Below are 15,877 nucleotides of genomic sequence, written 5' to 3'. Positions count from 1 at the left end.
TATGGCCAAAAGTTTTGCATCACTATAGAATGAACTCATTTTGCTTCATAAAGTCGAATGAAACCTGCTAACAATAATGTTACGTTAACACACTGAATTACACACTGCTTTGTAGTTTTCCTTACACTTAATGAAAAACGGAAAGTGAAAAATGTGGCACTTCGAAATCTACCATGAAACACTGTGCTACTATCATGGCTTCCGGTAGCGACTGCGATCTCATTTGGTAATTTCTTTGATTGCATGATGTTAAATACAAAAAATTAAAAGCTCCCGTTCATATCATTGTTTTTGCTTCTTTAAAATGATGTATCAATCCTAAAATTCTAGGTGACGCAAAACTTTTCACCAGAGCCCTTGTTTCCCCCCACTCGCTGTGTTTGCTTCTCTGTTGCCCCAATGCCACACACCCGAAATGTCGCCGCCCTGCTGGCAGCCTGACCCGTCTCGACTGTGTACTTGCTGTTAAAACTGCCGTGTGAAGCACACAGGTTAGCACAGCCCTCTGCCCTGAGATCTGAGCTATGAGTCGCTGACAGAATTCCAGTGTGGGCTGGGAAGCAGGTTATTTATATCCAGTCGCAGACCAGCCAACAATACTAATCTACAGTCAGAGACATGCTGAATGCAAAGCAGACTGTCTGTGCTTGTGCTAGCAGACAGCCATAGAAAATGGAGACTCAAACCTGGGTTTTGTTATTTTTTTTTTTAAAGGGGATGACCTGAGATCACGTGCACGGCACTTGAATTTTGCAATACATATGATCTCTTTATTTTAAAATAGGCAGGCAGTGTACAGCACAGAGCGGGACGGTCAAAATGCAAAGTATAACGTCGGAAAACTGCAAAAATGACAGGGTGCATTTAATGGGGTGCTTTTATAAGGCACTCCTTGCAGACAGAATTGGCACGGCCCTTCACTCTGGTTCAAATTCAGAACTTTAACATTCTGAGATTACAGCCGTTGCACAGCGGTTCGATCCATTCCTGGTTTTACTAGGAGTTTAACGAGACACCCCTGATCTTGTTGCCTGTACACACTGGGGCTAATCAAGCTGGCAGTAAAACCTGGAATGGGTGACACTGCTCTGCAATAGGAGTCTTATTTCGCTTCCTCGGGCTGCGGCGCCCCCCGCTGGTACCTGGTTCATGATGGACAGCTTCCTGCCCAGCCGGTTGTCTCCGGGGAAGCGGAATTTCCTCTTGATGCCGTCGTCGGACTCGGACTTGACGAACTTCTCGCTGTCTCCCTTCTCCTCGCCCCGCGACTGCTCCTTCTGACGCCACTTCTTCTTGCGGTTCCGCCGCTCCTTGGCACTCTTGGAGCTCAGCTTGGAGATCTCGGAGGAGCTGCGGGACATCCGCCCGCCCCCATCGTCCTCCACCGCGTCCTCCGACACTGTGCCTGCGGAGGTAGCCGTGGCTGCGGCCTGGGGAGGAGACAGAGGAGGCTGAGAGGAGAGGAGACTCACAGGAGAGGACAGGAGAGGAGACTGAGAGGAGAGGAGAGGAGAGGAGACAGAGGAGGCTGAGAGGAGAGGAATCTCACAGGAGAGGACAGGAGAGGAGACTGAGAGGAGAGGAAAGGAGAGGAGACAGAGGAGGCTGAGAGGAGAGGAGACTCACAGGAGAGGACAGGAGAGGAGACTGAGAGGAGAGGAAAGGAGAGGAGAGGAGACAGAGGAGGCTGAGAGGAGAGGAGACTGAGAAGAGATTGAGAGGAGGCTGAGAGGAGAGGAGAGGAGAGGAGACTGAGAGGAGATTGAGAGGAGGGTGAGAGGACACTGAGAGGAGAGGAGAGGAAACAGAGAGGAGAGGAGACTGAGAGGAGAGTAGGCTGAGTGGAGACTGAGAGGAGAGGAGACTGAGAGATTGAGAGATTGAGGAGAGGATACTAAGAGGAGAGCAGACTGAGAAGACACTGCTGACGGCCAGTAGTGTAGGCGAGGGTAAACGCGGGCAAACTGTGTCGACCCACTTCTCCTTCAGGGAGTAGAGAGTTCACCTACTTCTCATGTAAAGACTAAAGCGTTCGCTCACTCCGACTCTGCTGTGATAAGCAAATCCTGGCTACACCAAGGGTTAAAGCCGAGGCACGTTCCAATCTTTTATATAAAGCGACTTCCCACCCTAACCCCGACCCACTCACCCACTCCGCACTTTCCCACTCCCTACTCCCCCATTCCCCACTCCCCACTCCCTACGCCGCCCCACTCCCCACTCCCCCCGACCTGCGCCTCCTCCTGCTGTTTCTTGAGCTGCTCCAGCATAGCTCTGAACTCCGCCTCCTTTTGCTCCGCCTCCTCCAGCGTTGCCTGGTTCTGCTCTTCGTACGCCATGGCGACCACAGCCAGAATGAGGTTGACCAGGTAGAAGGAGCCCACGAAGATCACCAGCACAAAGAAGAAGATGTAGGTCTTACCAGCAGCCCTGAGAGTCTGCAACAGAGACAAAGACAGAGAGCGTGTTTTTTTTTTAAATATGCTTTACCATACCTCCCTGGACTGGATTGGATTGGATTGATCTGCAGCTCTGCCCTTGAGTGGTCCTGTACCCTGCCCTGTACGTATCAGTTATGACTCCATCCCTCCTTCAAGAAGCACAGAAAGACTGAGCCGGTGGCAGAGCTAGGGGCGACTGGGCAAAGGTGGGCAGAGTAACTAATTCTGACCTATCAAGCAATTCTAAGCTCTCTCTGTGTGCACACAGCTCCGCTTCAGCAGGGAAAAGGACGAGACAACTTGGCTCCCAGCACTCCAATGCCCACAGCCACCACTCCACCCTCTCTCTCTCTCTCTCCCCACCATGGGCTTGTCACAGGGGGATGTGGCTGAGCAGCGGTCTTCTCAGGATGTTTCTCACCTGCATCAGAGTCACTGCTTTTCCTGTATCAGACCACACAGCTACAATCCTGCACCTGTGATGCTTCCTCTTCCCACGCACCCTTTGACTAGGCAGCTAAACGCACTGGCCCCAGTTCAGACTGGGCTCGCCACAGAAAGCGGGCGCTAACAATCAGTTGAGGGTCGTAGAACTGAAACGAGCGAGGAAACAGCTTGCTTGGGTCTTTGACGAGATCGCTGCTTCTCTTAAGACTCTGTGGAGGAGGACAGCGATCCACACAAACCCAAGCAGCCGTTCCTTCACTCGTTTCAAGGGTGAATCAGCCCCGATCGACAGCAGCGAGCGACACCCCCCCCCCCGCGGACAGCTCGCTCTGAACAATCGCCCTGTTCATCTGCGATATTAAGCGAATGGTACTGATGGAGCGAAACAGCAAAACCGAGTAGACGCGACTTACCAGCTGGTACAAGTTTTCCCAATAATCCTGCGTCATGAGACGGAACAAGGCGAGGAAGGCCCAGCCGAAGGTGTCAAAGCTGGTGTAGCCGTAGTTCGGGTTCCTGCCAGCTTTCATACACGTGTAGCCTTCAGGGCAGTTACTGAGACAAAGACAAACACATGCATTGAAGTCTGCAGTGCAGTCCTAAACCTGGAGACAGCGGAACGCCATCCAAACACAGACTTTCTCAAAGCAAGAATTATTATTACAACACAGATTCCCATCTGCTGAAACGTCTAGGGGCAGCGCATATAACAACAGGTGCTGCTTTCAGGTGTCTTTATACTAAGAGGTGGCTAGGGCTACATCAAAGGGGAAACAACTTCAATAAACATGTCATCAATATTTCACTTTTTGGATTTGTAGCAGGGACGGGAATAAGACTCCCGTTACACAGCAGTGTGATCCAGTCCTGGCTTTGCTACGAGTTTAATAAGACACACCTACACACCAGGGGCTAATCAAGCACATATTAAAACCTGGACTGGAAGAAACTGCTATGCAATAGGAGTCTTACTTCCATCTCTGCTTGCAGGAAATACTATCCTCTTGTAGACCCTTTCCCCTGATGGCAATTAAACGATCGCAATTTAAAACACACTAATGCTGCTAATAATAATAATAATAATAATAATAATAATAATAGTTAAAGGGAACGTACCCAGAGTCCGAGCTGTTACCACACAGAAGGGCATCTAGAGCTCCTGGCACAAAGTAAAAATTTGCTGGAAAAAAAAAAGGAAAAGTAATAAACCATTTCAATGATTTTTGCCAAGGTCTCAACTAATTTAGCTTCATGAAGTTGAAATAAGCCTGCTGAATAACTTGATGTCAACATATTGAATTGCACACCGCTTTGCAGTTTTACCAGATCCTTAACGAGAAACTGATCTGACATTTCAAAATCTAACATGAAATACTATTATGGATTCCGGTAGACTTTTCTTTGATTAGATGATGTTAAATAAAATATCTGAATTATGTTCATTTATTTTCATTTTTATTTTTTTTTGTATTAATGTCTCAATCCTAAAATTCTAGGCGATGCAAAACTTTTGGCCAGAGCTGTATTTTATACTGCGTTATAGTTTTGTTTTTTTCAAAGTCTTGGCAGAGCAGCTGCAAAAAAAAAAAAAAAAACTCAACATTTAAAATCCGTTGCCAAAAGGGGGATACAGAAGCACATAAAATCACAAGCAAAACAATCCGTCAAAGGCAACTTTTCTGAACCCTTTTTTCTGTGCGGGCCGTGATGCACCAGTGCAGCTGTCCTTGTGACGCAGCGCATTGCGAGCACGGCAGTAGAAAGGCTTACTCTCGTTCATAATGTACTCCTCCCAGTCCAGCCCTCTGCTGCCATTGCTCAAGTACATATCGGTGGAATTGATGGGCCAGATCACGCACTTCTGACGGAGGTTACCCATGAAGAGCTGCAGCCCAATCAGGGCAAAGACACTGAGACAGAACACTGTCAGGATCATCACATCAGACAGCTTCTTAACAGACTGAATCAAAGCTCCCACGATGGTCTTCAGCCCTGAGTGGGGGGGGGGGGAGAGAGGGAGAGAGAGGCACAGAGAGAGAGAGAGCATCCCTAGATTACAGACAAGCCCCATGCAGCAGAAGGAGCAAATATTTAAGAGCTACTCCTAACTGCGTTCAGAATAAAAAACACAGAAACGTTGCAAGTTCACTGACAAGCGTCTTGACATTGAGAGATCTGGTCCAGATCACTGACCCTCTCATTTCTATTATTTCTCAATGTTGGATTATTGTTTGATAGCTATGGATTTCATATCTAATGTGTCACTTTGGTTCTGCGCTACCCTGATTGTTTCAGATTTTTTTTTTTTTTTAACGCATCTAATAAGAGCATTTCTCTTTCAAGCCTCGTAGCGTCTCAATGAAGATCGGGCTCCCTCCTCGCCTCGTACGATCTGGAAACGCTCCGATCGTAAGAGAACGCTCCCAAGCCGAGAAAAGTATTTTCAGCAGATCTGCACAAGAAAGTGGGAATAACAATGCAAAAAAAAAAAAAAACAGTGCACGCATTTACAAGGGGGTCCTGATAAACACCGCAAAATAAATCAACCGAAAGGTTAAAAATAACTGCATTAAATCTTTATGAATTTATAGCCGAATGCAGTCCGAAATGCCTTTAGGAGGCTAGCAGCGCGTAGGGTTAATGTCTGGTGAAGACCGATGCAAAAGTTGTCGTGCTCACTGTGTAGAGTGTGCAAAGAACTGTTGCAAATTTCTTTTCAAAGATCAGTAAAAAAAATAATAATAATAATAATACGTGCACATATCTATGAGCTACTTAACTTGCTTCTGTGAGCAGGTGAGTCTGTTTGTAAGCAAGCTGGTTCTATTTACTGTGCACTGAAGTCCTGAAATGACTTTCGTTGGTCTGCTAACTACTTTGCTGCATACAAACAGTGCAGCTGCAGGGTCCATGTGCAAGGGAATTATTCACAGGGTCATGGAAACAGGCTGCTGATGAGAACGAACTAGAATGCTAAACGAGAACCTTGTGTTTATTTCTGAGGGTTATAAACACTTAGCGGCACAGGAATCAAGGTTTGATATAATACATTATTACATTAATAAATACAAAAATCTATTAATACCTTGAAAAAAATGTGTTTCAGGTACATAGATTTTTATAGATTTGGACTGAAGCGCAGCTAAACTTTCTCACGTTTTTTTTTTTAATCCCAAAAAAGGCGGGGCTTGGCTCCTCTGTTTCATCGTGATTGGCTGAGAGAGTTGAACAGAGCTTCTTATTCATTCATTTTTTTTTTTTATGGAATTCCTTCTCAGCCAATCGCAAGTAAGTTGACTATTTATGTTGTTCGATTTATTTTTTATTGAAGATGCAAAACGTTTTTCTATAGAACTGTTCCTGTAAGCAAGATAATTAGCATCTATTGACCAAAAAAAAAAGCAGTGATCAAAACAAGTCAAGATCATCTTCACAACATTCATATTTATAAATCTATATATATATAATATTATTCATAGAGTTATATATCTATATATATAAATAAATATATTATATATATATATAATAATATATATATATATATATATATAATACTTATATAACTGTATTTATCGTTAGGGGTCTATCTTAGAATAGCGCCACCCTAGAATTTTTCTACAAATGTTTGTTTGTATTATTATTTTTTATTATTATTATTATTATTATTTTAATAAAAATTAACAGTGGGAAACACCAGTGGTATTAGGTAGCGGGTGGCGGTACTTAGATGATTAAAATAGACCCCTATCGCCTTCAATAAGAAACAGTAACACATGAATTCAATGTGTTTGTCCATTCATTAGAAAGCAAGCAAGCAAGCAAGCATTACACACACAGCAGCACTAATGAGAGCAGAAGCAGGACACAGGCAAGGGGAATGCGATTTTACATGCAAATCATTTAAACACCAAGGCTGAATAAAACAAATAGAGAATTTTCTTTTTTTTTTTTTGTGTGTCTTTTTGGTTCATTCCAAGTAAACTCAACTCGTCGTTTGTTTTTGTTTTTTCACTTCAATTCAGCTTTGATGTGTTTTTATGTATCTTTTTTTTTTCCACCCCACCACACATAAGTCTGTAAATTGCAAGCAAGACCTCGGAGACAGGAAAGGTTTGGATATATAAATGCAACTGGGAGCTGCTGCTTCTTCAAGGCAAATCATTTCAACAAAGGGGACCTCAGCGAGCTCTCTGCAAAGGGATTGCAAAGACAGGGGCGTCCCATTTCTTCAGAGGATTTTGAGAAACTCCACCAGCACACTGGGGATCAGAATCAAAGAACGTGGCTCCCGAGAGGTGCATCCAGTGAAGGCGCTCCGCGTGGAGTGCAGGATGCGCCCTGCAGCCTGGAGGTTTCAGGATCAGAACCGGCCGTGCCCGGGGGAGTTCTAGGGGGAGGCGGCCCGGGTAGGGAGGGCTTCGGTCGGCAGGGGAATCCACGGCTCACTTCCTCCCTCCTTTGTGAAACCCTCCCTCCTCTAGCTCAGCAGGAATTCCGCTGCTAATACTTACAGCGTGGGAGGTTATAACCAACATCTCCGGGTCTCTATTACAACAAGCCGAACAGAAATCCTTCTCTCCCTCTACAGGAATCTGTTCAATTCTTGTCATGCTGTTTGCGATAACAGGGGTGACAAACCCTAACCATACAGCGCTGCACATGAACAATATGACCTTTCAGACCTAACCATGCGCCCTTCCAACCCGCCCTGCACACAGCGAGGGTGAAGAGGTGGGACCGGCCATGCGGCTCACACACGTGATGCGAAGGGAAGTCTGTACCGGGCCGTTGAGATCAATCAGACAAACACACACGGCAGGCAAAGACAGAGACTGAGAAAAAAGGGAACTCTGTATGGGATCTCCTCTCCCTTCGGTTTGGTTTTCCCAGAACAAGCTACATTTATTTTGACGCTCACCCCTCCTACAAATCCCGGGACAGAGTAACAAAAGAGAAATGAGTTGACTAGGGCTTTCCCATTAAACTCCACCCATTCCAAATTTGCCAATGTGATTCAAAAAGAAATAAATTAAATTTAAAAAAATAAGCAAGTGAGTCTTTTAAAGCATCATGCAGCAGATAGATGTTCCCAAACTAGGCTTGGCAGTCTTAATAAACAAGTCACAGGGGTGATGCACCTCTGAAGCACTGGACCTGATGCCACTGTGCTGGAGACGGCAGGATTGGAATAGACTGTTGTGTGCAAACAGATTCTTACCATACAGGGCACTCTTAAACCGCCTCTGCGCTTTTAACATTGCACACAGTTCAACTTAGCGGCTGTTCAGATTGTTTTAAAAGGTGAATTTGATTTCAGAAATGAACAGCGCGGCCCTGGCACTAGTGCTGATGTCAGATGGTAAACTGAACCTGAGTATAGGAAGTGCTGCTTTGTTTGTAGTTCCTGTACTTTGTGGGTCACGCAGAAACGTGACGTGTTGTTTAGGAAAAAAAAAAAAAATAGATATATAGATTTTTTAGGTCTTTTTTTGTAGCAAATAAACTCAGGAGACTGCGAAGCCTATCAAAAATGTATTGGAACCATTTTTGAGAATGTATTAATAATAATAATAATAATAATAATAATAAAGGAAAGGATCAGCCTTCGTGTTTAAACGTTTTCTCACCTGGAATGACAGAAATAGTTTTCAGAGCCCGAAGTACTCTGAATGTTCTCAACGCTGAAACATTCCCAAGATCCACAAACTCTGTCACATATCTGCAACAAGGAGGGGCACACACAAACACAATGACCAAACAAAAAAACCCCACAAGGGATAGAAACAGCACTGCGACGAGAGGTACATCACTCACAAAGGCCTGTCCAACACCTAACACCAAAACCCAGCACGGGTCTGCCTTACCTGGAATTACCGAAATAGTTTTCAAAGCCCTCAAAACTCTGAACGTGCGGAGAGCTGAAACATTGCCTAGGTTTACAAACTCTGTTACATACCTGCAGGATCAAATCAAAGTTATTGTCGTGGAATCGGAGCTTGGGGGGGGGGGGGGGGGGGGAGAGTAAGCTGCAGGCAGGACAGCGATCAGCAAGTGCGTGGCTCAGAGCGTGGGGGGTCCTGACACTTAAAGGAGTGCGGCATGAGCTTTCAAATTCATTTTCTTACCTTGCATTTTATTCATCACCTCTCCTCCCCCCACCCTCCATGGAAGGCTTGATACAGAAGAATGGGGGGGGGGTGTAGTGATAATGCTCAAGGTGGGTTTTAGCTCTCCTTTAAAAGGGGACCCCTCGCTCTTGTGCAACTAACAGTTTTCTCTAATCAACCTCTGAGCCCGTCGCTAACTGAGCATATGCTGCATCTCAGAGGTGTTAACATTTACTTGTTCTTCATTTCCAAGCTTGTCAAGATCGCATTGAGTGCATTTACTCAAATCCGGCATTCGTAAAAGTTTGAAAATAAATCAGGTCTGTGACTCCCAGCAAACAAGACACTTTTCAGCTTTCTGTTCAAATGAAAAGCTTTCAGATGAGCCAGCATAAAAAATTCAGCTCTAGAGTGGAAATCAGAGGAGAGAGAGGGAGAGAGTGGGAGGAAGATAGAGAGTGAGAAACAGAGAGAGGGAGAGTGTGAGAGAGAGCGAGACAGGAAGAGAGAGAGAGAGAGAGAGAGAGAGAGAGAGAAAGAGAGGCAGGGAGAGCAAGGAAGGGAGAGGTAGGGAAAAAGAGAGGGGAGAGAAAGGGAGAGAGAGAGGGAGTGAAGTAGGTGGGAAAGAGGGGATGAAATGAGCAGATCAGAAAATGACAGCAGGAGGCAATTTATGACCTTCCATAGAGGTCTGATCGTTTGGCGACCAGATGCCAGGCCTAAGGGTCACAGATTTTAGGACTATGGGGCGCGGCATATTTTAAACGAAAATGCATTTGCAAGGAGGCATCTGGGCGTTTCTATCAATTCTCTGAAGCAGTGCTGTTAAAACCTGGACTACAATACCACTCAGCGAGGATTTTAATAATTCTCATTCTCAATGAATTATAAATGCAGAGCTGGAGAACGCCTGCAAAGGAAACAGCTAAGGACAGGCTGTACTATCTGAATAAAAAAGGGGGGGGGGGGGGGGGGCAGGTGAGTCAGTGCAGCACAATTAATATATATAAATAAATACACCCCTGTGAGAAGTGGTTTGCCATAAAGGCATGCAGGTGTGGGGTGTGCCATTTCTCAAAAAGGAAGGGGGGGGGGGTTCTTTTCCATTTTTTCTCCTTGCCGATACTCCCAGCTGCAGAATAATGAACTAGATAACAGGCTGGTATAAAGCACGAGGCCTGGTCTTTGTGTGCTGCCAGTGAAGGTCAGGGAGTCCAGCCTCTACATTATGTGCATTTAATTAATAGGACTCCCACTGCAGAGCAGATTGAGCCAGTCCAGGTTTTACATTCATTCTGTGGGCTTAATAATAATAATAATAATAATAATAATAATGACTCTGATTACATTGAGCCAGTCCAGATTTAACGTCTAATGTCTAATAATGTCTAAGCAGAGTTAGAATAAATGAACTCCCGACCCTTTAAGGTGAGAAAATGACGACTATAACAGTAAACCCTTATTGAATCTGCCTTATTTAATCTGGGGTTACTGAGCTGAGAAACTGTCCCTTTGAAAAGTGGGGCACACACTGCTCCCCGCCCACTCCCCACAGCACCCCCAGACACAGCAAATAAAAATGTGTTACTTACGCCATTGAAATGACACAGAAATCGAGCCAATTCCATGGATCACGCAGGAATGTAAAGCCATCGATTGCAAATCCTCGAGCGATAATTTTTACAGTTGATTCAAATGTATAGATTCCAGTGAACGTGTACCTGAGAGAGAGAGAGAGAGAGAGAGAGAGAGAGAGAGAGAGAGAGAGGAGAGAGAGAGAGAGGGAGGAGAGAGGGGAGAGAAAGAGAGAAGAGAGAAAGAGAGAGGAGAGAGAGAGGGGGAGAGAAGGGGAGAGAGAGGGAGAGAGAGAGAGAGAGAGAGAGAGAGAGAGAAGAGAGAGAGAGAGAGGAGTGAGAGAGGGAGAGAGAAGGGGAGAGAGAGAGAGAGAGAGAGAGAGAGGGAGAGAGAGAGAGGGAGAGAAGAGAGTGTGAGGGGAGAGAGAGCGAGAGAGAGAGAGAGAGAGAGAGAGGTAGTGTGAGGGGATGAGAAGAGAGAGAGAGTTCTCTCTTCTCTGCCCCCCCTCTCACACTTCTCTAAGAGAGAGAGAGAGATATTGGAGGTAGACGGGGAGAGATGGAGAGTCTGAGGTAGAGAGAGAGAGAGAGAAGAGGAGAGAGAGAGAGAGAGAGAGTGAGAGAGAGAGAGAGAGAGAGAGGGGGGGAGAGACGGGGGAGAGAGAGAGAGAGTGAGGGGAGAGAGAAAGAGAGAGGAGTGAGAGAGGAGTGAGAGAAGGGGAGAGAAGGGGAGAGAGAGATGTTAAGAGGTGAAACACGCTGAATGAAAGATCCCAGAGGCTTTTCTTATTTAGAAAGGGTTTCTTGTTTCAAAAGCTGTTAGTTTAATTAAGAGAGAAAACTAGGAATCATTTTCTCAAATCATTTTATTTTATTGTTAAGGGCTCTAAATAGCAAAACGTGTTTTCTAGGGTTTGGGTCCAGTATAAGTAATTAGCCACGGTTTAAATATCATTAGCATAGAAAGAAAAAAAAAGCACCTTTCTAAATAAGGTTTGGTAAATCTTTGCACAAAATCGTGGTTTACTATAGAAAATGCATTCATTAAAAAATCTTTCAGTGTTTTTACAATAGGAAAGTACTGTACATCCATCTCTTATAAAAGTTTAGCGAAAGTATAGCAAAGTGTAATAAAGCACAGTGAAGGAATGGCAAGGATAGGCAAGCACTGTAAAGCCCAGAGAGGCGCGCTAACGCATATTCAAAATCTGGCAAACCATGGTAAATGCATACTCCAACCACAGGAAACACTGCAAACTTACTGTGGCAAACTTTTATAAGGGATACGTCAGGAGAAAGCACGCTGCTGCTGTTTGGTTTTTTTTTTTGCTTCCAGGTGTCGAGAAATCACGTGTCATCGTGACCTTTTCAAGGTCACAACATCACGTGATCTCTCAGGAAGCGCATGTAATGTTGTATAGAGCTGGGATCCACTGAGCATGCAAGCAGCTGCGGCTCCTGTCAGCAAGCACATGCACTGTCAAAACGGTGATCAATAAATCAATGTGCTACTTACTCGACTTGCTTGGACCATTCAGGGGGATTACTGAAAGTCATGAACACACAGTTGGTCAAAATAGTGGCCATAATGATCATGCTGAATACCGTAGGCAGGGTTAAGGAACACATTGGGAAAGTGTAGGAGAACAAAAAGCAAAACAGCATCAAAAGCATCGCCTTTATAGACCCCCCTCCCCCCTCCCCAAACCCTCCGACTACAGACAGAACAGTGGAGAGGCTGCACTGAATTACAGGAGAACAGTGGAGAGGCTGCACTGAATTACAGGAGAATAGTGGAGAGGCTGCACTGAATTACAGGAGAACAGTGGAGAGGCTGCACTGAATTACAGGAGAACAGTGGAGAGGCTGCACTGAATTACAGGAGAACAGTGGAGAGGCTGCACTGAATTACAAGGTTGTAACTTCATCGAGGGGTTCCAGTGACATCATAAACCAAGAGAGCAAGACTCTCCAAATCATCATGAATAACCTTCAATATAACGTCATGAATACCCTTCAATATAACGTCATGAATACCCTTCAATAGAACAGCATTAATACCCTTCAATAGAACATGAATACCCTTCAATAGAACAGCATGAATACCCTTCAATAGAACAGCATGAATACCCTTCAATAGAACAGCATGAATACCCTTCAATAGAACAGCATGAATACCCTTCAATAGAACAGCATGAATACCCTTCAATAGAACAGCATTAATACCCTTCAATATGACAGCATGAATACCCTTCAATAGAACAGCATGAATACCCTTCAATATGACAGCATGAATACCCGTCGCTTTGTGGACAGGACCTATAATGTACACAAAAAGATTAATTAAAAAAAAAACAAAAGCATGAAAAGAAATCTTTCTACTCGTGATAGGTGTGGATGGCTGGGTGGCATGAACCCTGATCAGCACCAGCGGTGGAATTCACAGCCACACACGCAGAGGCACATCCAGCCCTGCACTGGATCAGAGCTGCAAGAGCCTGCAAGGAGCTGGTCCAGCAGACCGACACCAGCAGCGCCTGTCTGCCTGACTTGGCTCCTTTCAGTTTTACCCTTTTACTTTTGCTTCACCCTGTCGAATGCATTTTGCTCGCTAAAGTCGAAATGAACCCTGCTGAACAAAGTCACGTTAACATACTGAGGCTTCGTAGCTTCCCAGATGCTTAACGAACAAACGGGACGTTTCGAAATCTAACATGAAACACTGTTCTGCTGCCACGGCTTCCGGTAGACTTTGTTTGCGATATCACTTGCCCCTAGTTGTAGACACACCCCACCCACATGTGCTTAAAAATCAGCCGCACCCCCTTCCTGAATCAACCTGGACAGATTCGTTCCACCTGGCTGAGTAAAACTAAAACAGAGGCCTGTGTGCAGCGGCTCCCGCAGCAAGACACCAGCAAAAAAAGGATATGAATGTATCAAAATTTTAATAGCTATTCGCCTAAGTATACTAAAAGGGCTTATACAGTACAAGGCTGGCGTGGCACTGAATCGGAAGATAGTTTTCCCTCTGTTTAGAACTATAAATGTCTGTGGAAGAGAAGAGAAGAGAAGAGAAGAGAAGAGAAGAGAAGAGAAGAGAAGAGAAGAGAAGAGAAGAGAAGAGAAGAGGGTTACTCAGAATATAGGAAACCATAGAGCCATGCACATGCAGCACAGATAATGCCAAGGGCCTTTATTTTAATTTCGTTTTTTTTATTTGTATTATTATTCTTTTTTTCTGTTGTGTTAACACGGGTCAGAATACTGTCCAATAGTTTTTTTTTCCTCTGATTTTTTAAATTATCATTTTCATTAAAAAAAAATATATATATATATATATATATATATATATATATATTATATATATATATATATATATATATATATATATATATATATATATAAATCACAGTAAGTTTTACAAACAAATAAATAAATTGTTAAAAAATAAAGGGCCTTGGATACAGACAACACAATTGCAGTTTATAAAGAGAAAAAGGTTCCCCCAATTTAAATGCAAGCTTGGTCTCACGTTACTCCTGTCACCACACTGCAGAAGTGGAGGCTTGTCCCACAGAAAGAAGAAGTAGTTTAATCTCAGTTTCGTGGCTCTGCTCTTCAAGAAGGTTCTCGATCACAACTGCCCTTCCTCACCTTTTTGTAAGAGCAGCAGGCAGGCTTCCAAATGCACAAAACAACTCTCACTTAAGGGAGGCAGTTAACATCCCTATTCCTTGGTTTTTCCCAGAATCAGCCCGGTTTTTAGGCAGACATCCCTTACACGAAAAAAACAAAAACAAACAGGGTCCCTTTTTTTTGCACAACACCCCTTACAAGCCTTTACTTCAGACAGACAGATAGACATACAGACAGAGACAGACAGACAGGCAGAGACCACAATGCTAGTAACCCAGGCGCGAGTCTTGCTGTCTGATTAATTAAAGTTAAAGCAACACTTCTGCAGCATTAGTGGGCTGTCCGTGGCAACAGCGTGATTCTAAAATAGAATCAGTTCTAAACCTGTAACAACTCTCCCTTTGCAGTGGATTCGTTTGTACGCGCACTTTGGGCAAATCACGACAAATGAATGGGTTACTCTTTTTATTCTTGGCTGGATTATTAACTGTAGTCTATTATGCCGAGGCTGCACAAAGATACTGGTCCACGTCCTCTCTCTGTAAACAGCAAGGGCAATGCTAATGACTCAAGCAGTGGTCTGCCGTTCTCTAACTCCAGTTCCTACTGAAATGCTGATTGCCATTCTAGCCAAGTACAGCTCAAAATGAGAATCAGGTATTTCTAATTTTTCTTTTTTTTTTTTGAGGGGCGGGGAGGGGGGGTGAGGATTCCGTGTTGGGATGGTGCCCAGTTTGTATTTCTTTTCTTTGCGGTGCGTGACCTGGAGAGATGCTCAGCTTTAGCAGTTTCACAAGTCCTGTATGAAGTATCATTTACCCAGCCACCTGCTCACCTAAGATTCACTTATATAATAACTGCTGCACATGAAGTGCAGGACAAACAGACCACAATGACAGCGCAAAATAAAAATTAGGAAAAACAAGCAAGCAAACAACCAGACAGACTGATCATAGGTAAAACAATAAAGGACCCAAAACAATGAAGCCCATTCAAGTTTAACACCCCTTGCACTTATATTGTGGACTCTCCCGGCTGCCTGTCAGAACTTGAAGCATTGCACAGAAAGACATTACCACAGGCCCCTGAGGGGGTGGGGGGGGGGTATGAGTGTGAAGTCCATTCACTTGACTAATCCAATGTGTAAGATTATTAATAAGGCTCATCCATCAACCTACAAAAATTCCCTTATAAACATTGTGTGTGCGTGTGTGTGCGTGTGTGTGTAGAGTAGCTGGGGAGAGAATGCCTTTGATAACAACCCTTAAGAGTTCTGTGATTAGCACCTGACGACACAGAGCTGCACAGAGCTGGTCAGAGATTTCCAGCGAATCTTCTCGCTGGTTCAGGTAAAGCAGAGATTGGGGTTCGGGTTCAAGTTACTGATAAGGACTCCGACATTGTGACGCACATCATACCACTGATTGGCTGGGTGTGTTGACAGCACATTAGCACAATCCCACTCGCTATTCTCAAACCTGCCGTAAAGCACACCACACTCGCTCCGGGTCGATCAAGCCTCCCACTTCCGTGGAGATTTCAATTAGAAATCCACAGGGATGTTTGAAAGACTGTTGGGATGTTTGCAGTAAAGGCTTGTCTTCGATGCTTAAATGTGTTCCAGATCAGCACAAGTGAAAAACCCAGAGGTTGTGGAAACACTGCAAAG

The 15,877-nt window shown here is 44.5% G+C and overlaps 1 protein-coding gene across 9 annotated transcripts in view; it reads right to left on the bottom strand.

The window, feature by feature from the left end:
- Positions 1 to 15,877, bottom strand: part of scn8ab (sodium channel, voltage gated, type VIII, alpha subunit b) — a 57,613-nt gene that overhangs the window by 27,044 nt on the left and 14,692 nt on the right. For 6 of the 9 annotated variants that reach the window (XM_041241593.1, XM_041241591.1, XM_041241597.1 and 3 more), the window contains exons 3-11: positions 13,502 to 13,620; positions 12,086 to 12,175; positions 10,588 to 10,716; positions 8,516 to 8,607; positions 4,659 to 4,880; positions 4,005 to 4,068; positions 3,302 to 3,443; positions 2,232 to 2,438; positions 1,143 to 1,430 (exon numbers count right to left, since the gene is read on the bottom strand). In XM_041241593.1, coding sequence (XP_041097527.1) covers positions 1,143 to 1,430; positions 2,232 to 2,438; positions 3,302 to 3,443; positions 4,005 to 4,068; positions 4,659 to 4,880; positions 8,516 to 8,607; positions 10,588 to 10,716; positions 12,086 to 12,175; positions 13,502 to 13,620 — 1,353 coding nt within the window. Of the gene's footprint in view, positions 1 to 1,142; positions 1,431 to 2,231; positions 2,439 to 3,301; positions 3,444 to 4,004; positions 4,069 to 4,658; positions 4,881 to 8,515; positions 8,608 to 8,752; positions 8,845 to 10,587; positions 10,717 to 12,085; positions 12,176 to 13,501; positions 13,621 to 15,877 lie in introns of all 9 variants that reach the window. The other 3 variants (XM_041241592.1, XM_041241596.1, XM_041241599.1) reach the window with 1 other exon arrangement.

Source organism: Polyodon spathula, unplaced genomic scaffold (assembly GCF_017654505.1).
Source record: "Polyodon spathula isolate WHYD16114869_AA unplaced genomic scaffold, ASM1765450v1 scaffolds_796, whole genome shotgun sequence".
NCBI lineage: Eukaryota > Metazoa > Chordata > Actinopteri > Acipenseriformes > Polyodontidae > Polyodon > Polyodon spathula.
The sequence above is the reverse complement of the archived record's forward strand: the minus strand, read 5'-3'. Positions and strand labels throughout refer to the sequence as shown.